Below are 23,552 nucleotides of genomic sequence, written 5' to 3'. Positions count from 1 at the left end.
CATAAAATTTGTCTCAAGACCTATTGAGGTTTATACCCCCATACACCTCAACATAACATTATTCAATCCTTAATAAAACATAGATAAAATGATAATTTAGGCAGTGTTTAAACCCATACTTCATTTTTTTCCGTGTCAACAATATTCTCTGGAGTATAAGTTGGTATCTGAGTAGTGTCTTCAACTTTCAGTGTTGGATCTTTGTATTCCACAGAAGACGATTCTGCATGGTTTTCCTGATGAACCGCACGCGAACCTGTAACCATGGTGTCGTCTTCGCTGTCATCTCCATCCAGTAACGAGACCGCAGGATTACTTTCCGAAATAACAGCTATTTGATTTGGACTTTCCTTTGATGTGCCGCATTCATCTGCATTGTAAAATGTCTTTGAATTCCTTGTACCAGACATATCTGCATAATCGAACTTTCCATCGCTTGCTGTATATCCTGATGGTTCAGACATTACTGATGACGTCATGCTCGCTCTTCCATTGTTTGGTTCTGGTGCCGTCTCTTTTTCTAAATCATCGTAAATAGCATGGAGATATCCGTCCGAGATTTCTGCAGTATGGTCTTGTTTGTTTTCCGATTCTCTGAGTGATGTTTCGTAAATAGTGACGTCTGCCTTTTCTGATAATTGTTGTGAAAGCCAATGAGCCTTTGGCAAAGATTCTATCGTTGCGTACGTGCTGCGAGCACTATCTGTTCCAAAAGAGCTATTCCCGCAGGAAAATACAGAAACGTCATCCGACATTTCCTGTATACTGATAAAAGAAAAAAGGAAGAATAAAAACAAAACAAAACAAAAACACTCATATAAATACACATTTATACTTGGTCACTCTAACAATCCAATTATGCTTATTTCTTTTTATACCTCTAATTGTCAACATAAAAAATCCGACAGGAAAGCTTAAGTGTTAACTCCGTCAGCAGTAAACTATCTGACCGTTAACTTAAAGTGTACCCGGAACGATTTGCTATGTTAAGCTTAAAAAATGTGATTTAGGATGAAACTAAAAATGCTGAAAGTCCGACTTTCATAGCGACTTTAGTTTTAGAGTAATTGCGATTGTTCTCGAAAACACACATGAAGCCCAAAGCCGTTCGCCTCGTTTCGGTGACCTCTGACCTGTGACGTCAGAGGTTTAACGGGGTCAGAGCCGCCATATAGGAAATATATAGAAACAAACGTGAACACGTGCCTGCAATTAATGCGAATTAGACAACAATAATGAAAGTGCTGAATAAACTTTTTGAGTTATATTTGTGAATTAGTTAATAACAAGTGCTACCGAAATCAGGGACATATAATTTTCTATTATAACGGGCAATATACAATTTTCTCTCATAACGAGCCATATACAATATGTAACATCTTACTAATTTTCTATTATAACGGGCCAAATACAACGTGTATCATCTTACTTATTTTCTATCATAACAGGTCGTTTATAACATCTAAAATTTGAATATTTTTCTATTTTAACGGGTCGTTGTAGCATGTATGACATTTGAATAACGGGCCGTTTATAACGACTTACATCATATAGCCTTTATTATGAGGGCATGACCGGTTTGTTACATACCAATATTGATTTCGGTTATAATACTTCTAGTAATAGAAGTTTAAAATGCAATTCATACACGATGTGAAATAAATGCGGAAAATTTTGAATTTGTATTAGCCAAAACAGCAATGGATACGTTGCAAATACACTTGAAGATACCGTTATTTGTGATTTTCGGATAATTGTCCGAAATTGATAACACTTGTCCATGAAAGATAAGTAACTCCCAGACAAGATTCAAAGAGTAAATTTTCAACATCGTGGGTATATGAATGAGCAAATTTAGGTTAATTATTCTATAGACAAACCTTTGAGATACGAATGTTTTTCGCTTGTAAGGAAAACGAAACTCACTAAATTCCAAAAATAATGTGTTTGATTTTAACAACTTGAAAATGTATTCCCTACAGTATAAACGCAATTCTTTATAAAATTCAAGCTCAATTTACGTTCAACCTGTAAAAGCATATCTTCAGAACTTTTTTGAAGTGCATTGAAACCAAACGCGTGAACTCACAAGCAATTATCGGCGTGTGCCGATTAGAACACCAGAAATCACAGACACCTGTGGTGCAGTGACAGGTGTGACGAGCTTGTGGATCGTAATTTCACACCTGGTAATTGTTTAGCGGTATACTAACCCACTCAAACTTGAAATTCGTAATTCTCCGAACATGTTTATACATCTTTTAAAGTCCTGTTTTAAGAGAAGATATGACTTGCGCCACGCGAATGGAAAGTAAAACCACAAGGATCTCAATCACTTCACGATAATGACACAATTACAATAAAAAAAATAATAACAAAACATAAATAAATACAATTTGAAAAAATCATACACGAAAATCAGTTTTAGTATTAATTATGATTAGTCACAATTAACTAAATTGTATATTTTTTATCATAAAAAACGGAGCTAAAATGATGGTTTTAATAAGTAACTATGCTATGTACCTGTACATAGGCCAACCGAATTTGATGCGGTTTGCGACATGCTTCTTTGGTGGTTACATAGAATAACATATTTGAATATCGTGTTTCGTTCCGGGTACACTTTAATTTGAAAGTTGCCAAACTTAATGCTTATCAATGATGAAAATAATACAATAAATAATGTTATAAGAATATAATAGAGATAATTTGCGAAGCAAGTTATAATAACTAATCATCTATAAAGGCAAGTTTCTATTCATATCGATTTGTTACATCATACAGGAGACAATTCGCACCCTTGTATGTTATTTACTTGACAGGTGAACCTACCTGGATTCTATTTGAGCCAGAAGTGAGCGAGCTGTAGGTCTCCTTGTTGGGTCCCTGTTCCAACATGGCTTCAGTAGACGGTACATCCACTCTGGGCATGTTTCAGGTTGGTTCGGTATTTCATCTCTGTATAAGCTATCAAGGAGCTGCAAAGTAAAGACATCATAACATCATTAACAGATTGTCTACATTAACAATCAAGGTACCTAATGTCAAATATTAGCTGATGATAACATATGTATAATATAATCTGTGCTGCCTTTCCATATAGAGCAAGGATTTTGGCTACCTGAATATACTCAAACATTTCTTTCTCAAAAGTTCAGTTCAAGTACCAATTGGGATGTTTGTTTAGTTTGGTTTGGCTTATTTTGTTCAACGTCCTATTTACAGCCAGGGTCATTAAAGGACGTGCCAGGTTTTGGAGGTGGAGAAAAGCGGAGTAACCGGATGAGAACCACTGGATCTCAACGGTTTCTAAAATACAAGAGGTCGTTTTTAGCAATACAGCCAAATTGCTTCCCTTTGTATAAATTTGAATCCCAGCTACCTAGGGATGTTACCACTGAAATATCAATGTCATACATTGCTTAGTTCCAGAGAAAAGGTTTAAATATCAGTATTGCCAAATGGACCTCTTTTGGCACTGCCCCTCAGGCCCCGGGGAGTCACCCCAATTATTTGAATCTGCAACCCATATTGATGCTACCAAACAAACATAAGCAATATTCATTGCTCCATTTCAGAGGAGAAGTCACTTATATCAATCTAGCCATATTGAACACGTTTGGCCCCGCCCCTCAGGCCCCCGGGGTCAGCCCAACTATTTGTACTTGGTTTCAGAAGTTGTTTATATCAAAAGACAAATTAACCCATTTTGCCCCCCCCCCCCCCCCCCCCCCCCCCCCCCCCCCCCCCCTAGCCCACAGGGGGTTAGGTCCCCACCATTTGCACAATTTTGAATACTATCCCAATAGAGATGCTATCATGGAAATATCCATTGCTAGGTTTCAGAGCAGTCGTTTATAACAAAAGAGCTAAATTGACCCCATTTGGCCCCGCACCTCAGGCCCCATCATTTGTATAATTTGAATCCCCACCCCATAATGATGCTACCAGACAAATATGAGCGATATCCATTGCTCGGTTTCAGAGAAGAAGTCGTTTATATCAATATAGCCGAATTGACCCCTTTTGGCCCCGCCCCAGAAGCCCCCATTGAGTCAGTCCCATCCTTTGTACAATTTTGAATCCCCACCCCATAACGATGCTACCAGGCAAACATGAGCGATATCCATTGCTTGGTTTCAGAGAAAAGGTCGTTTATATCAATATAGCCAAATTTACCCCTTTTGGCCCCGCCCAAGAGGCCCCCATCCTTTGTACATTTTTGAGTCCCCTTCCCATAGGGATGCTACTGACCAAATTTGTTCAAATACTGATCAGCGGTTATGAAGGAGAAGTAAAATAAGTCAATTGTTGACGGACGGACGGACGGACGACAGACGACGGGCGGACGCCACGGTATGGCACAAGCTCACCAGGTGAGCTAAAACCGATGAGAGAAAGGAAAGATATGTAGAAATGATATGTGTGTGCGGATAGCAGATAATTTACAATACATAGAAAAAATACAGAATGTTACGTTTCGGATTTCACTTCAACGCCATACAAAGACAGCATACCCTTGATATCCCCTTTAGCGTTCCGTTCATACGTACGTTTGTTCGTAAGCTCATTTTTTTCATCTCTCTAGCGAGTTTATTTTTGACTAGATCTCAATCAACCTTCGTACATTGGTCAAATATGAGAATACCTCAAATGAGATTGTGTTTCAGGCTGACAAGGTTAAGAATGAGGTCATCGTTTTTTGTTTTTTGGTGTTGTTTTTTTTATAGAAAATCTTTGTCGGCGCTCTAGGTACTTCATTTTAAAACGAATTTTCATCTTACTTCAAATGATGGTCAGATATGACATTACCTTGAAAGAGTTAGTATCAGAACTTATTGACTGCATGATAATTAAGCGGGTACCTTTTCTTAGCTTTTAATGAAATTAATTCATGAATATAATTACCTTTTCCGGAGCTACAGTTGCGAATGGAACAGCATTTAGACTGGTTGCCAATGGGTTGTTCCTAGCTACAGAAGCGGACGTATAGAATTCGTAAACAGTCATAGCCAACATGTACACATCACTGGCCATCGAGTATGTCTTACTGTGTAGCACCTCTATGGGCATCCTGAAACATCACCGTACCAATATTTGTTTCTGCCTCTTACAATATATTTCATATGAAATTGCACAAAGCTCCTATGATGTATTACCTTCCTATACAAGTTGATAGATAAACGATATCATAAAACTTTTTCATCGTTGTAGGACTTGTCACTGATGTTAAAGTCCTTACGTGTTCTTACCCAAAATGCGATAGAAGGAATTCAAAATTGGTTGGCATGAATATCAAAAGCTGTATTACCTACGGATAGATAAGTTGTTAAATTTGTGCATCATGGATAGCATAGTAAAGTCATATTATGTTTAAATGGACAAGTCGCTTGTATTAGCTGTGAGATATGTCAACTTCTAAAGCACGCACTGGCCTTCTGAACCGGAAGAGAGTGACGACACAACACGTTAATGATATGAAAGAAAATTCGCATATCTCCCGAGCGTTACCATCACCTTAAAAATAATGTTTTGATGCAACGACAAACTCTTCAGAGTTTCCCTATTTCCAGCAAATATCCAATGGGTGTTTAATGTATTTACCCTCTATAAAGTGTAGTGCATTGCTAAAGAATATCTCACCAGTTTCGTCGATCGTCTGTGTTGGTAGACGAGTCTTTGACACATCCAACAGAGGACTCGCATTTCAGAAATCGTCCTATGCGTGGCATGAACACCTAGGGGGATAATGGGAAATAATCAAAACTAAATCATGTAATTTTTAGTTGGTCTGTAATAGACATAACACATGGAATCAATATTTTATCTAATTGGTTTGATACAGAATTTAGATATCTTAAAAGTTCTGAAAAACAATCCAACATAGCACCGTATTTATTTATTAATTTATTTTGTTATGGTTACACCTGTTGAAGTAAAGGTCAACTCCACTGAATCAAATTTTTAAAAAAATTAAACATTTTTCATTAACAACAGTTTAATGCATAAAGGCAGTTTACATAGAGAACGTTCATGAAGTCAGTATACTACTTTGTCAGTGAAACAAAAACAGGATCTAACAACACATTTAAGCTTATGACAGGGTAAAATGGATGACTTGTAGTATTTCTACTTTCCACTGGGAATCGCAAAATCGAGCGCCGACTATCGAAGAGAAATGACGTGATGTCACGAGAACAAAAACGTAAGGCTAATGGAATTTAGCTTTATTCCTACCTTGTCTTTCGCTTCCGACTTAAACAGGGTCGAGCAACAGATGTCCCTCAGGATCCAGTTATTTTTGTGCATATCAGAAACGAACAAGACAGCTTCCTTTATGATATTAGCATAAGCAACTTCATTATCCGCGTCTGCAGGGTTACCAAAAACATGTTCAACGGCTATATCCAGTAAGCACTTCCCCTGGAAACATCTGTAAAGCTGCAAAATGTTCAATTCAAATAACCGCTAATCATTACTTCGAATTAGGGATTGACAGAATGAAATATGAGGCATTCGTTTCAATCAGGGATTATTTCCACTATACAGTTTGGTAAAAGTGTTTATTTTGACGCATTCAAATATCAGCATATAGCTGAATTAAGATACATAAGTGCGATGATGAATTGGCGCACAGAAAATATTTCTCACAAAAAATAATATAAAAAAAACTACAATTACCGAAGGCATATTTAACACAAAATTCTTTCAGCAAAAAACAGCTATAACATAAGACTATCACGAAATTATGTCCGTTTACTCTAACGCAAAATATTTATATACTCATGGATTCTAATTATACTCATTTACGTTTTCGTAAATCCGCTATTTTAACATGAATATATTAATGTAGTGCAAAAATATTTTGACAATGATATTAGTATAATTTTGTTATTATATTTGTAGTACATGTAATAATTACTATTGTATGCGTGAACCCGTTTTGTACTGTACTTTCTCGGGGGGTTTTCTGTGGTGGAAAGTTGACTATGTGTTGTTTAGTTGCAAAATCTTCCTCATATTTCATTCTGTCAAGCGGTCCATCAATAAATTTCTGACTGACTGGCTCTTCAACATGAAGATAAATTCCCTGTAAGTATAAAATCATTAAGATGTTTCACTGGGAGCTGAAAAAGATGATACCCGGATTAGAACAAAGCTGTTTCAGTATTCCTAATTCAAAATCGGTCAAACGAACACAAAGATACGAACAAATAAGATGATCAGGGCCTTAACACTCATCTGATATTAATGACTACAACAATTGGTCAGGACCATCTTAGAATCATGTTTGGCAAGTTTCATTGAATCCCACGGATGGAACGCAGAAGACGTTTAAGATGCAAAAAGTTTACGCACAGCGGACGACGACGGACGAAGAACGATGGCTATAGGTCATCTTGACCCTTCAGATCAGACGACCTAAAAACTAAAAATGAAGATTCTTGAGACATTACAAGGATTCGTCTTCTGTTTCATTTTATCAAAATATAACCAGGGTGGAGACAAGGAAAGATAGAGAAGATGTAAAACGGAGAATATTTTGATATGATATATTTCAAGGAGAAGGTATTAAATCTCAAGCGTTCGCCATTATTTTCTTTTACGAAAAACATTAAACACAGCACCTCTTTCTTTATAACGGGGTGGTCTGGGGCTGTTAAATCCAGTTCTGTAATTTGAAGAGTATCGGTTGGAACCTTCCACTTCTTTAATGTATTGTAATACAAGTCTTTGACGTCTTCGAAGAATGTGAAATTGATGAAAAAACATAAAATAAACAATACAAGACGTAATTCTAGTTCAAAAATCGACAGCATGAATGCAAACGTGAACAATCAATATAGATTTGCACGGAGAAAATTGAGAAAAAAATACTAGGAGAATAAGACCAGGGGATACGAAGGAGAAACCGTCTTCGGCTTCATCAATAAAAAAAGTTATGGTATATTCGTTTGCTATTAAATAGGAAGGTAAACACAAAATAAAATTTAGAGCCAAGAAAGTCAAAGCATAAAGTTGCGATTAATTTGGTTATTTAGTTCGTTTATCTGGTACAATGTATTGTAAATATTATTTATTTATTTATTTACAGTAATTGTGAAACAAGCATATCAACTTATAACTTATATTAATCACTCTTGTTGGCCAGGTTGGAAGGGTCGAACGGAGAATTGAACCCCAGCCGCCTTGGCGAAAGGCAAGTGTGATAGCACTGTGAAACCCAGCCTATCTATCGATCTATCTATCTATCTATCTAACTATCTATCTATCTATCTTAATAAATAGCAGGTGAGAGGATTCAATAGTCCATTACGCTTGCCGAATTACGGCGTGTATGTCCCACTTACTTCCACCAATAATTTTCAGTTGTTTCAATTTCACTGTTGTCCCCTAGAATAATAACATCAAGAAACCATAAGTACAAATATATGAAAAACGTAATGAAAATGTACTTTGATTATGTTTTTGTCTAGTTTCAATAGCGGCTAGATAAATATATCAGTGTATAAAGCGACATCGGTAGTAAATGAGACATTAGCACCTATTTAAGCAAGAGTTAGAGTAAAATATAGTATAGCTAAAATTAATTTAATTGCAATATACAGCTGTTTCGTCCTTCTTCGACTCGTGAGTGATACTATGGGTCTAAAGTGCTGATGACTAGAATGTGTCGGAGGAAACTAAAAAGGGGGGTCGAAAGAATTGTCAAAATCTGAACGGGGATGTGCAAAAATCCAATGGTGTAATTAAATAAAAAATATATATTGTTTCCCTTTTACAACTTACATGTTGAATGATGGGTAAAATTTTGTTTTATTATTATATATATCAAATGCAGAAATATACAAGTAATGCATTTCTGTCAGAACAGGCATTGCATAATATTGTATTTCTTCCTCAAAAGTATGTTACATCTTTTCAGTTAAGATTAATCCTATCACAAGAGTGTTATTCTATATCAAATATATATACCACATGTATTATTCTACATTAATAATATCAATCACATAACAGGTGTATCATTTTACATCAATTATATAGCACGTGTATTCTTTCACACCAATTATATAGTATGTGTATCATTCTACATCAATTATAGAACGTGTATCATTATACATTAATAATATCAAATATCTTACGCGAGTGTCATTTTACATCAATTATATAACAAGTGTATCACTATAAATTGTTCATCAATAAATAAACCGTATACCATTCATCATCAATTAAAACATTATCATTCTAAATCAATTGCATACCAATAAACATGTTTATTTTTCTACATCAATAACCAGTGTACATTCTATATCAATCATTTAACACGCGTATCATGCTCCACCATGATTTGTTAATCATACAGTTCTACAATATAATACTACGTACTCGTTCAGGCTTGCCTTTTTGTAGTTGATTTAGCTCCGGGTACAAGCTTCTCCTGTTGGAGAACGAGAGGCTGGGAGGAGCTGTTACAAAAATCATTTCACCGGTGTTAAAGATTGAAACTATTATTTTAAACTCTAAATTTCACAAAAGTATACAGATAACAGAAAAACTTTTCAAACACTATATAACAAGAATACAAACATTCGTGATTTTCTTGGTAAATAGGAAGCACGAAAATAAATAAAACGAATCTTGCATATCAGAAAACTACTTGTAACACGTTCATGAGTGCACCTATCCACCTATAGTACGGGCTTTCAGTTCACATGTTACACGTGTTACATGCAGTTCTTATAGTACACACAAAGCATGGTCACCTTAACTACTATTTTGGATAAGATACCACCATAATTTACATCAATACACTTTAAAATAGGACAATTCTAATTTTCAGGAATTTAAGTGACTTTCAAAAAGCTAATAATCGCGCAATTTTGCACTTCAAATTATGTTTTAACCTTTTTTGTAATGAAGGTATTTTTCTTTCACTCTTAATATTCTTTTTTGTGTAAGAGTATGTCTTATGAAAATAGTATCTAGATAATTCATGAGATACAATTGCTGGATAAATTTGCTATTTTCCAAATACTGATATGATCAAAGGTTACCATGCCAAGACACAATAGCCCTTAAAATGACAAAAAAGAATTTCACCTGTGCGTTTACTTGTTTCCAGCCAACGCTCTATATCATCTTGTGCATTTTGTAGACTCGACCGCTCGCATGGTGACGAGCGTACACAACCAACAATAACATCATGAATGGCAAGTGGGGTACATGGCCACCATTTCGGTTTCAGCTCGTGGAACAGAACCTTAATGAAAAGAAAGCGGTTCGTCGAAATAAAAAAAACTTATTTCTCTTAATTTGAAGTAAAATTTTACATTACTTCATATTTTCCAACTTTCAATTATTGGCTTTCAAATAAAGTGGTTGTGGATCCATGGTTTCAAAATCTTGAACAATGAAAATATCCTCAAATAGAGAATCAATCTTGCCATACTATCTCTTTTGATCTTTCTGAGATATTTACTTTAAATACTTCTACATTATGTGAAAATCTACATGAAAACTGTTAACATTAATGATCTAATATAAGTATCAATTAATTAATAACGTCATCTTTTGAGATAAGGCGTTCTAAGTTGTGATAACTTGTGCCTAATCCTATATGTAACATTGAACATTGAACAAATAAAACATGTTTAAATCAAAAATATAATCAGTTATTTTTAATAATACAATATATTTTATATCACTGTAGATTATAGACTAACCAAATGTTGTCACTGTAATTTGAGATGTGCTTTACTAATCATTTTATCTAGTGATAAAAACAAAGTAAGATAAAATCAAAACATGACGACAAAATATTCTTTTAAAATTCAAAGCTGAAAAATTGTGCATTCTCATAAACTCTTCTAAAATTTGTAACTCTTCGTTTATACTTACCATGTCCATGACGTCATCCAGATCATATCCGTACAAGTCGGTGTAGGGATGACATCCGTGAGTAAAAATCTCATACAACAGCTGCCCAAACATCCACACGTCAGAGGCGAAAGTGAACTGGTCCTCACAAAGAGATTCATACGAAGACCAGCGGATCGGGATTACATGTGTCACTGAAATAACAATGAAATACCGTATACCTACAGAAGGTCCGTCCTAAATGATGAGCCGATATATGCGCGCGAGCGACTGATTCCCTTTCCTAAATAGAACATTTCCTACTTATCAAGCATTCTGTTAACCCCTTTTAAACTTGATTCTGGTCTTAATTTAGTTTTCTTTTTTTCTTTCCTTTTTTTTTTATCTATTTTGCAACTATTGTGTTACACTAACTTTTATCAATCACGCTTGTTGACAAAGATGGAAGCGCGCAAGCGAGAGGAAACCGGAGTACCCGGAGAAAAACCACGTGGTCGGGCAGGTGACCACGTACATGTACTTTTTAATGTCTGATCGTGGAATCGAACACTAGACGCATAGATAAAAGGCAAATGTTTTATCACTGTGCGACCCGACAACCCTATTTTTAGTTTTGGTTGTGCGTGCACTAATATCTCTTTTGATCTTTTTACAAAAGTTACAAAGAAAGAATCATTGAACTCCCCTGAAATGACATTACACTTTCCTATAGAAAATTTTAATCAGAGAATTTCATTCAAAAGAATATTGTTAAAACTGTAGCCTGAACGTGGTTCAAGCGTACTTCTGCAATCACAACCAAAATCTGCTGATACTAGAAGTTGTGAAAAAAACTTAAATTCTTAAATCAGTATGATCATCAACCAAAACTTTTAAAAGAGAAAGATTTTATTCTATTAAATCATGAAATTTACCTTGCAACATGTGATCCTCGAATCCCTCGGACTCCGTTCTTGTGGGTTTCACAATGCTGAAGTCTGACAGAACGACAGTTTGATTGCGGTATCTGAAACTTTCTGCTGTAATGTTTCTATGAACCAAGCCAGCATTGTGAAGAAATCGTAAAGCTTTTAGAGCCCCTAAACTCATAAGCCCCAGCATTTTTTCAGAGATCCATTTCCTATCTTTCCTGTGCGCCAGGAGATAACTACTTAGGGTAGTTTCGGGTAGGGTTTCAGTAATATAGAACATTGGTAGCGGTTCTGTTTGAAACGCAAACAAACGTTGGACATGTTTGTTTGGTCCGTGCGCTGACAGCTTTCTCAGTGCCTTAAGAGTGTTGTAGTGTTCGGCGGTTTGTGGAACTTTTGCTGCATTTTGGCGATAAGTGTCTATGTCAAATTTTCCATTTAAGATTGAATCTGGGGAAGGTAGGAAGACTTGTGTTGTGACGTGGATATGTCCTACAATTGAACCCTGAATGGAATGCCATCTCAGGTACGTATCGTCGATCAGTGTCGAATGACAAGTGAAATTCAAAGATTCAAGAGTTCTAGTAAGATATCTTAATAGTACAGCGTTCAATACAAATGAACTGTTCTTTTCTTTCATTTCCATCGCTCTTTGTACTACAAGGCCGGTCTCATGAAACATCAGAATTGCCATTTCCTCCTGTAGTGCGCACCGGACTTCCTTTCTTATATTTGGACCGCACACGATCATTTGTAGTATTTCACACAATTTCTCTTGCAGGCTATCTCTTGATGAATCCGAAGTATCTGGTATGAAATACAATTAGCAGGTAAACAGATTTTATTCGCTGTGTAAAGTCCGTTTAAGCCAACATTTACGTAACTATGATACGTTATAATAATAATAATAATATCTTTTATTTATCCAGGGTTACATATTTAGACAAGAATTATTTAAAATATGGCCCTGAATCAATATATATACAGTTATCAAAGATAAACAATATATTGATATAAGCATCTTAATTAAAATACATGTAATGTATAATGAAAACACACATATAGTTCTTATCTTAAACAAAGTACATGGATACTGAGAACAAATCTAAAGCTATGAAAAGACATCCTTTATATATCTGTTTGATAATAGCAACACTGCTGGCATTTCTGATATTTTCATTTAACCTGTTTAAGAAATATGTGTACACAAATGAGCGTTTAGAATAACTTGTTGGAGACTGAAGACCTTGTACTTCTCAAACTAACATCTCTGATATAGGTAAACATATTACATAACACATTTGGAATATCCATCTAAAATTTTGTAACCAAAACCAGCTTTCCCAAAACTAAAACGGCAGGCACTTTAACTGTGTAATTTAGATGCGGTTAAAACATCTCTTACATTCAGTAAAACGATTGCTGCTCTTTTTTGTAGTTTGAACAATTTATAGATATAGGAAAGGTAACTGGTCTCATTCCAGACTAAAGAGCAAAAGATAAAATGTAGAAAACCAATATTTTGATACACTTTTCAGAACACTAATCTTTTTAGATACTTTCTTAGATCAATGTGGTCTTTCCACGACAAACAACAGTCAACAAAAATTCCAAGGAGTTAAGCACAACGTACAGTTTCGATATTTAAATCATCAACCTTTACATTCAACTCTCGGTATTTAGATAGCTTTTGTGCTGATCCTATCAGCATGCACTGAGTTTTGTTCAAATTCAGACTAAGTTTGTTATCTCTCGACCATTTTTTGTAGAAAGAAAGCTTAGCTTATCTCGTATTTACATTTTTTACAATAAATCAATTTTAACTACGATATACATGTACATACGTTCCTCATGTCGTCTCTCCAGGGTATTGATTATCGCCCTTGTCGTCAAGAGAAGTAATGCATACAAGTGCTTCTCGCCCTTTGTCTTCTTCTTGTAGTAATCTAGAACTGATGATACACATAAGCGAAGGAAATCTAATGTTTCCATTGTGACCGGGAATTTACTTATCTGTCAAAACAACAAAAAAGAATAAAAATATACTCAAGGGAGAGATGAAAAACAACAGGAACTGAGAAGACAGATAATCATAGTAATAAAAAAACAACCCTTTCATAAACTACCAGAGAGGTGCGAGGGTTTCTTCATACACACAATCTGAGAAACCGTCCCTTCATTTGAATGTATGGAATATTTAACACAATATTTTAACCACTATACAAAATAAGCCACAAATATATATTTAATATGTGATAGTAGATTTCACATTTTTCTAAAAACACATAGACACATAACTCAGTTAAGATATTAAATAATGTATTATAGACGATGACGTAAGCTGTTGTAAACACTAAAAGATTCATCAGCAATCGAGAGGCATTAAATAAAGAGAAGCACATTCAACAAGAGTTGAGGGGCAAATGTAATGTATGTCATCGACAGAAATATGTTAGGAGTGCGCAATGTTTATGTAACCCTGGTAAATACTAGCCGTAATATACCGCTCGGCTAGAGAGATCTTCTCTTTAGCTCGATCGGTTGAGCGTAAGACTAGTAAGACAGAGGTCCCGAGTTCGATCCCTAGCGGAGGCAGTGATTTAAATTTATATAATTCCTGCGCTCTGTTACATTCTAAGAAAAAACAGAAAGAATTAAAAAACAGAAAATGGGAGGGAACTTAGAAAAGATTGAAAGTAGGAAAGAAAGGACACCGAGTCAGGAAAAGGTAACAGGGATTTAGAGGAAAACATAAATAGCCCATACATGGCCCAGCTTAAAGTAGGGGCCGCGGTGGTCGAGTGGTTAAGGTGTCCCGACACTTTTTCACCTGCCCTCCACCTCTGGTTTGCGAGTTCGAAACTTACGTGGGGCAGTTGGCAGGTACTGACCGTAGGTCGGTGGTATTTCTCCGGATACTCCGGCTTTCCTCTACCTCTAAAACCTGGTATGTCCTTAAATGACTCTGGCTGTTAATAATAGGACGTTAAACAAAATAAACCTTCCAAACCAAAGCGCTAAAAGTTACAGTAATAAAAATCCTTGAAACTTAAAATCATGGTCCTTCATCATTGTGTGAAGATTGATGAAGATCCCTCAAGGAAAGAAGCCGCTAGAGCGATGACAAAATCTGGCGTCACGAGTAAAAGAATTACATACGTACAGGACGGACGAAGAAGAAAACTAGACACCACCCCTGTTTAACCGGTAGGTTATAATAAAGCGAAGAAAAGGATGCAAGACTTGAGGTACGACTAAAGCAATGACACGAATTAAGATATCACTAACACAAATAACAGGAATTAAGAGGAGGACACAAAAGTAAACAGAAATATATTACCTTTGTTTGGTAAAGAGCAAAACAACCGAAAGAAAACAACCAAATGACGGGTCACAAACATCACAACAACCGAAAGAAAACCACCAAATGACGGGTCAAAAACATCAGAGGAATGGCAGCAAGTTTGGTTTATTAATGTACGTGATATTAACAACCAGGGTCATTTAAGGACATGCCCGGGTTTGGAGGTGGAGGAGTACCCGGAGAAAAACCCAGCCTACTGTCAATACCGGGAAAGTGCCAAACTTGGGTTTCGAACTCGCAACCCAGAGGTGGAGGGCTAGTGATAAAGTGTCGGAACACCTTAAACACTCGGCCATCGCTACCCCTAGGAAGGGAAGCAATGGGAGCCAAACGGAATGCAGGTACTACAATACCTGTATTACGACTCCAAAGATAAGCGAATAATGCTCCAACGTGGACATTTTCCCAAGGTCCTTGGATAAACGTTTTCTGTGTCTGTCATCGCGTAGTTCCTCGCTGAAATTGCCCAACTGGAGATGACTTGTTTTAGCCTTTACTAAAACGTCATGTAAACTTGTCAGTACCATTTGCAATGACAAGCGAAGATTTAACAATGTTTGCGTTGAATCAATGGTGTTTAGTTTCTCGACTATATCTATGTAGCTAACGAGAGTGTCTCTGGTCGAGACTGATATCTTCGTCCTGTCTGGATGGTTCAGACACTGGTGGTGCAAGACAAGCAGAACTAGGATCACAATGGGTTGAATACTTGACATTGACTCTGGAGACATGGCGCGCTTTTGAAGCATTCGAAACAAGGAATTTAAACATGATAGTAGTTTCGTATAATCATACCGTCTCATGTCAGATTCAAACAACACTTCAGTCATCACTTTTGTTATTCTTCTCTCTACAGCCTTATGATCACAGTCCAGTAGTAAGGCTAACGTTTCAAGGTCACAGTTTGAGACAGCGTTAGGGATGATGCAAGTGTGCACGTGTGTGATCATTTCGGAGGCGGTATTGTAATCCCCAGTGTTGATACAGCGAATGACATCGCTCAGGTCCTTATCCTCTAATACTGAAAAATTACAAAATACATTTTTATAAGTGTTACTTTCGTCCAAACTTTAGATGACATCTGCCTATAACTACCACCTGTCTACACCTTACACATGTCTATACCTAACACCTGTCTATACCTAACACCTGTCTATACCTACCACCTGTCTATATCTATCACCTGTCTTTAACTACCACCTGCATATATCTACCATCAGTCTATAACTACCTCCTGTCTATAACGACCACCTGTCTATAACTACCATATGTCTATATCTATCACCTGTCTATAACTACCACCTGTCTCTAACTACCATCTGTATATATCTACCTCCTGTCTATAACGACCACCTGTCTATAACTACCACATATCTATATCTACCACCTGTCTATAACTACCATCAGTCTATATCTACCACCTGTCTATAACTACCACCTGCATATAACTACCATCAGTCTATAACTACCACCTGTCTATATCCACCATCTGTCTATATCTACCACCTGTCTATAACTACCACCTGTCTATATCTACCACCTGTCTATAACTACCACCTGTATATATCTACAACCTGTCTCTAACTACCACCTGTCTATAACTACCATCAGTCTATAACTACCACCTGTATATAACTACCACCTGTCTATAACTACCACCTGCATATAACTACCACATGTCTATAACTACCACCTGTCTATATCTACCATCAGTCTATAACTACCACCTGTATATAACTACCACATATCTATATCTACCACCTGTCTATATCTACCACCTGTCTATATCTACCACCTGTCTATATCTACCACCTGTCTATAACTACCACCTGTATATAACTACCACCTGTATATAACTACCACCTGTCTATAACTACCACCTGTATATAACTACCACATATCTATATCTACCACCTGTATATAACTACCACCTGTATATAACTACCACCTGTCTATATCTACCACCTGTCTATAACTACCACCTGTATATAACTACCACATATCTATATCTACCACCTGTCTTTATCTACCACCTGTCTATAACTACCACCTGTCTATAACTACCACCTGTATATAACTACCACCTGTCTATAACTACCACATATCTATAACTACCACCTGTCTATAACTACCACCTGTATATATACCAACTGTCTATAAATGCCAACATTTCTATATATTCCATCTATATTATAATACCTGTCTATAACGACCACCTGTCTACATCTATCTGACTATCACAAGCCTATATGTCTACCATCTGTCTTTAGCTTACACCTATATATTATTTATACAATAAGAGAGCGTGTTGGTTTTTAATAAGAAGGTTAAACCTGTACTAACATTTTGATTTGCAGATTTCTTCTGAGGCGTACACCCCAGATTCTGTTCCCTCATCTTCTGGCGTTTCATTTATCTTGAGAAATTGGTGAAACATCTCTTCCTCCTCTGGAAAATCTGCGTACACGTTCATATCTTCGTCATCGTGAATATAGGAGGGGTCTGGTAAGACTTGTGTGACTGGACGACTAGGCAGAGGCGGTGCTGTCCCGCTCCAGTCATCCATGGTGGTGTTCCTTAACTACAAACACATGCAAAATATTGAGGAAATACCAAAACATTGCATCATCATCATTATCATCATCATCATCATCACCATCATCATAAAAACTCATTTTAATCTTAATATCAAATATTTACACTTTTTTCAGGATTTTCAAAAAAATGAATAAATAAATAAAAAAAAAGGAGAAAAAATATTTGCTTTAGATGTACCCATGAACTGTCGATTTTTTTTTTTTTTTTTTTTTTTTTTTTTTTTTTCGTATCGATAACGTTTTATACTTAAAGGTGCTAATTATTTTACCTTTATTTATATACTGTAAACATTACCACATTCAAATTTTAGCGCTAAATGAAATTAAAACAGATTATCGAAATAATGAATTGCGCACCAATCATGAATGCCATAGAAACCAATGTAGATAAATTTAGCAGAATGCTTCCAGCGCGAAAAGAGCTAAAATTAAATTACCGCTAAAATATGTACTTTTACATTATCCCTTTCAAGCTGCAATGTGTCAAATATTATATCGGTTGGACAACGTGCGATATAGGCCACGATAGATATGTTACAGTAATTTATTTTTGTAATTGGTACATTTTAATGTACAACACACTGAAACAATGTCATCGTTAGTGTGGATAACCGATATAAGATGAGGCAATCTCTTTTTATGTTCGGAGGGTGCGCTGGTAAAACAACTGCCTTTCACCTTGGCGACCGGGGTTCGATTCCCTGATAGGACGTGGAAGCAGGGTCACTAAATGCTCACCCACGAGAAATTTCTCCAAATTATGTATTACGTTACTCTGAGATTAATTGAATCTCTCGCTCCTTTGTGGGATGAGATAGTGGAATCTCAACCCGGAGGGGAAGATTGTTAAATTCCCAAACACGAGGCTTGCCTGAACAGGGATATCCGCAGTTTTACCGGGGTGAGATTCACCCTAGGGAAAAGACAAGCTACACGTGCTCTTTGAACGCGCTCTTGTTCTCGATAGGGTGACGTCACTATGACCTGACCCAGAACTATTCACAAAAGAAATTAAAATAAGTATTAATTATCAGAGTTTACTCAGTGTTTGGTAAGCTTAAGCAGAATAATATAGCATATCTGAATGATCCGAATATTTTTGACATTTCATTTTTTTTTTTTTTGATTGGTCTGTTGTTAATCGATGACAGATAAAAAATTTACGAATAATGTCGGTTATCTGAACCAGTCGTGGACATGATATTTCACGAAGTAACGCAGACATTCAGACTGACATAAGTTTTCAATTCATCACCCTACTTTCTCCTGTCTGGATCCGCCGGGGTGGTTTGTTTAGCTTACGGGGAAAGATCCAACAGCAGACTCCATAAAAGGCTCGCTTATTGTAAGTATGTAAGGGTGTGTGTGGGGAGGGGGTGGGGGAGGTTGAGGGTGGGAGGCTGTGTAGGGGGCATGGGTGTGTGAGGGAATGTAGGTGTGAGTGTGTGTTGGGGTGGATACGTATGTGTGTTTGGCCGTTGGGGGGGGGGGGGGGGGGGGGTAAGGATGTTTGAGGCTATGTAGGGGGTATAGGTGTGTTATGGTCTGTGAGGTGTATGAGGGAATGTAGGTGTGAGGGTGTGTTGGGGGTGGATACGTGTGTGTATTGGGGGTCGATCTTTATTTACAACGAGCCAGAAGGGACAACTGTACGACAGATATGACTTCCTTGTCTAAACACTACCTAACCCTGCTACCCTAACCTACAGTACTTACAGTTAAATCGAGTTTGTTCCCGAGGCTAAGTAATGATTTCCGAGACAGATGTCTACCACCGACAGAAAAAATAGCCATACAGGGTTTCAAGATTGCTTAATGACGACCAAGGGAATGTTTTCTGATTGATACCATGATCTCCACTGAAAATATGTTATGTCCTTGTGCGATATGAAGTCAGATATGGCCGATCATTGTTGATATGACTAAATGATCCGTTGTCACCACCCTCTCATGTTTTTAATGTGATTGTGACCTAGCTTTGAATGGCAGGTATCGCCGTGACCTAGATTTGTATGGCGGGTGTCGCCGTGACCTAGAATTGTATGGCAGGTATCATCGTGACCTAGCTACATTTGTATGGCGGGTGTCGCCGTGACCTACATCTGTATGGCGGGTGTCACCGTGACCAACATTTGTATGTCATTTGTATGGCGGATGTCGTCGGGACATACAATTGTATGGCGGGTGTCGCCGTGACCTAGATTTATATGGCGGGTGTCGCCGTGACCTAGCTTTGCATGGCAGGTGTCGCCGTGACCTAGATTTGTATGGCGGGTGTCGCCGTGACCTAGAATTGTATGGCGGGTGTCGCCGTGACCTAGCTTTGCATGGCAGGTGTCGCCGTGACCTAGATTTGTATGGCGGGTGTCGCCGTGACCTAGATTTGTATGGCGGGTGTCGCCGTGACCTAGAATTGTATGGCGGGTGTCGCCGTGACCTAGATTTGTATGGCGGGTGTCGCCGTGACCTAGATTTGTATGGCGGGTGTCGCCGTGACCTAGAATTGTATGGCGGGTATCATCGTGACCTAGCTACATTTGTATGTCAGGTATCGCCGTGACCTAATTTGTATGGCGCGTGTCGCCGTGACCTACATCTGTATGGCGGGTGTCGCCGTGACCTACATCTGTATGGCGGGTGTCGTCGTGACCAACATTTGTATGGCTGGTGTCGCCGTGACCTATATTTATATGGCGGGTGTCCTCGTGACCTACATTTGTATGGCTGGTGTCGCCGTGACCTAGATTGTATGGCGGATGTCGCCGTGACCTACATTTGTATAGCGGGTGTCGTCGATGAAGCAGAAGACGCTTACGGGCCGGAGCACCTGGTCTTATTTCCCTTGTGAAGCTTCAAAGATCTCAATTCAATCTATATTTTATTGTTCGTAGTTTGTCCTTGTATGTGTCGGTAATCTCTGTTGTTTTATTGAAGGCGCTGCATCTTCAAAAGAGTTATTAAGATCGATTGAAAACAAGAATAGACTATTGTATATGTATATATATGTGTGCGTTCGTGTATTTAGTACGTACGTGCATGTACTAAATACGTGCGTGCGTGCGTGCACTAAAAGTTACGTACAGGTGTCATGACTATGACTTATCAATAGCTTAAAATACACAGTACAGTATCCTGCAGTAGCATAACATCCGCCATCAAGTTCTTAGGATGAAACCATCCAAACCACAACATGGGATGGTTTAATTGGTTTAATCAACAACCAATAGAAAATCCGATGAGAGTTTAATCGGTTTATGAAACAAATGCAAAGTTTACAGAACCGGTTAGAAAAGAAAACCAGATTTGGGAATCAAATTCGCTGGAAGTTTTCTTTGCAAGCAGACTCCTTATAGGCTGTCGGCGTAGATATATCGTCATTACAGCTAATGACCCGATCTTCTATCAAACGTCTTCAGAAAATAACTATTAATTACAGTTAATGACCCTATCTTCTATCAAACGTCTTCAGAAAATCACTGTTAATTACAGCTAATGACCCGATCTTCTATCAAACGTTTTCAGAAAATAACTATTAAGTACAGCTAATGGCCCAATCTTCTATCAATCGTCTTCAGAAAATCACTATCAATGTAAGGTAATATTGACATTACGATAACAATGTACTTAGAATGTATGATAATGTCTATAAATATCCGTCACAAAGACGTCGTCAATACACAATGGCCTATCAACAGCAGTAATATCTATATATAAGCATTTCGTTTAACTACGCATATCATATTTAGTAAACGTCTGTCGCTACCACATAACAGGTAGCCATTTCCATACATGTCATACCTTCAGGACACCAATACGGGAGATTGATGATTATTTTAAGGGAGTTTTGCCTAAAATAAGGAATGTTTGTGCGCGGCATCACTATCGACATTTTACTCAAATGATTTCCGGGGAGAGTGTTTTCTTTGTAAACAGGTTTATGTTAAACGTAATGTTTTTACGGTTAAAACTTGTTACAAATTTAATGTAATGTAATTTACCGCGTAATGGTTGTTTGGAATTAGGTTTCTGGTAAAACAAAATGAAGCGATATACATTGTAATCATCAAGACAATACAAACATTGCATTCTTACCTGTAGGTGTGTTCAGTAATGAACTTTGTAATCCAGGTATAAAATTCCAAACAGGGTATAAATAGATTTTGACAACCCAGACAGGAACGTATCCGGGTCAAAATCTTTGAGGCATGGAATTTGCGGCAAAGATGATTGGTTGTTAACATGAGTATATGTAAAGACTTGTTTATTTATTATTAATTCTTAATTATACTTTTTTCATCTTTTTGCATCACAAAAAGTTTTGTATTTTACACTATTACTATCCTCCAAAGTTATATACTTTACACTATTACCACCCTCCAAAAGTTACATACTTTACACTATTACCACCCTCCAAAAGTTATATACACTTAACGATATTATCACCTTCCAAAAGTTATATACTTTACACTATTACCACCCTCCAAAAGTTACATACTTTACACTATTACCACCCTCCAATAGTTACATACTTTACACTATTACCACCCTCCAAAAGTTACATACTTTACACTATTACCACCCTCCAAAAGTTATATACTTTACACTATTACCACCCTCCAAAAGTTACATACTTTACACTATTACCACCCTCCAAAAGTTATATACTTTACACTATTACCACCCTCCAAAAGTTATACACTTTACACTAATGGTTTATTCTATTTAGCGTCCTATTAACAGCCAGTATCATTTAAGGACGTGCCAGGTTTTGGAGGTGGAGGAAAGCCGGAGTACCCCGAGAAAAACCACCGGCCTAGGGCCAATACCAGGCAACTGTCCCACATAGGTTTCAAACTGGCAACCCTGAGGTGGAGGGCTGATCTCTGGGATCTCTGATTTATATAACTTTTCCAACAACCTCCCTTCTGAATTCCAACACACCTGGTCCCTAACATCACTGAAGATTCATAGAAGAAAGACATACCTGTATGATAGTTTTATATTGAGCATGTGACACCTAACTTCACTTTATGATGATGGCTGCCTGTCCGACATAAAAAAAAAAAACTAGGCTCAAGAGAAACTTGAACAAGAATTTGAAAAAGACCCATGAACAACAACCTGAGATATTGCATTACAAGAGGCCCATAGGCCTTAACGGTCATCTGACTAAATTATTGGTGATTGTGTACTTCATTGAATATCAAATAGAAAGAGGCCCTATGGGCTTTAATCGCTCATTGGCAAGGAGGTTTTGGTTCAGAAGTTGTTTGAACACTTGAGTCATGTAACCTTAAAAGGAGGTTAAGATTATTCACTTGAATAAACTTGGTAGCCCTTCACGACAGAATGCTACAGATCCAATATCAACTCCCTGGCACTCTTGGTTATTGAGAAGAAGTCGTTTAAACATTTCAGCCTATTCAACCCCTGTGACCTTGAATGAAAGTCAAGGTCATTCATTTCTACAAATTTGGTAGTCCTTTACCCCAGCATGCTACAGGACTAATATTAAGTCCCTGGGCCGCTTATTTATTAAGAAGTTATTTAAAGATTTTAGCCTATCTAACCATAGTGACCTTGAAGTAGGTCAAGGTCATTCATTTTTACAAACTTGGTAGCCCTTAACCCCAGCATGCTACAGGCCCAACATTAGGTCTCTTGGTTATTGAGAAAAAGTTGTTTAAAAGATTTTAGCCTTTTTAACCCCTGTGACCTTGAATGAAGGTCAAGGTCATTCGTTTGAACAAAATCGTTAGCACTTTACCCCGGCATGCTACAGACCTAATATCAAGTCCC

The 23,552-nt window shown here is 37.2% G+C and overlaps 1 protein-coding gene across 1 annotated transcript; it reads right to left on the bottom strand.

The window, feature by feature from the left end:
* Window positions 1–21,881, bottom strand: LOC117341167. Its single transcript, XM_033903013.1, has 16 exons — window positions 21,846–21,881; window positions 17,500–17,737; window positions 15,510–16,177; window positions 13,637–13,805; window positions 11,796–12,599; window positions 10,903–11,075; window positions 10,105–10,264; window positions 9,391–9,470; window positions 8,355–8,397; window positions 7,632–7,744; window positions 6,926–7,093; window positions 6,241–6,444; window positions 5,647–5,741; window positions 4,912–5,077; window positions 2,836–2,981; window positions 1–765 (listed from the first exon to the last, which is right to left on the bottom strand). The coding sequence occupies exons 2-16, from the start codon at window positions 17,720–17,722 to the stop codon at window positions 108–110; spliced, it is 3,870 nt and encodes a 1,289-aa protein (XP_033758904.1). The 5' UTR covers window positions 17,723–17,737; window positions 21,846–21,881; the 3' UTR covers window positions 1–107.
* Window positions 21,882–23,552: the final 1,671 nt, after the last annotated feature.

The sequence above is a fragment of the Pecten maximus genome, chromosome 13, assembly GCF_902652985.1.
Source record: "Pecten maximus chromosome 13, xPecMax1.1, whole genome shotgun sequence".
NCBI classification, from domain to species: domain Eukaryota; kingdom Metazoa; phylum Mollusca; class Bivalvia; order Pectinida; family Pectinidae; genus Pecten; species Pecten maximus.
This window is presented reverse-complemented; position numbering and strand designations above follow the sequence as displayed.

Coding starts and splice junctions, on each gene's coding strand:
- LOC117341167 (XM_033903013.1), bottom strand. CDS start 17,722: ATGGATGACTGGAGCGGGACAGCACCGCCTCTGCCTAGTCGTCCAGTC. Junction 7,745..8,354: donor ACTGAAAATTATTGGTGGAA/GTAAGTGGGACA, acceptor CATTCTTCGAAG/ACGTCAAAGACTTGTATTAC. Junction 5,742..6,240: donor AGTCGGAAGCGAAAGACAAG/GTAGGAATAAAG, acceptor TTATCCCCCTAG/GTGTTCATGCCACGCATAGG.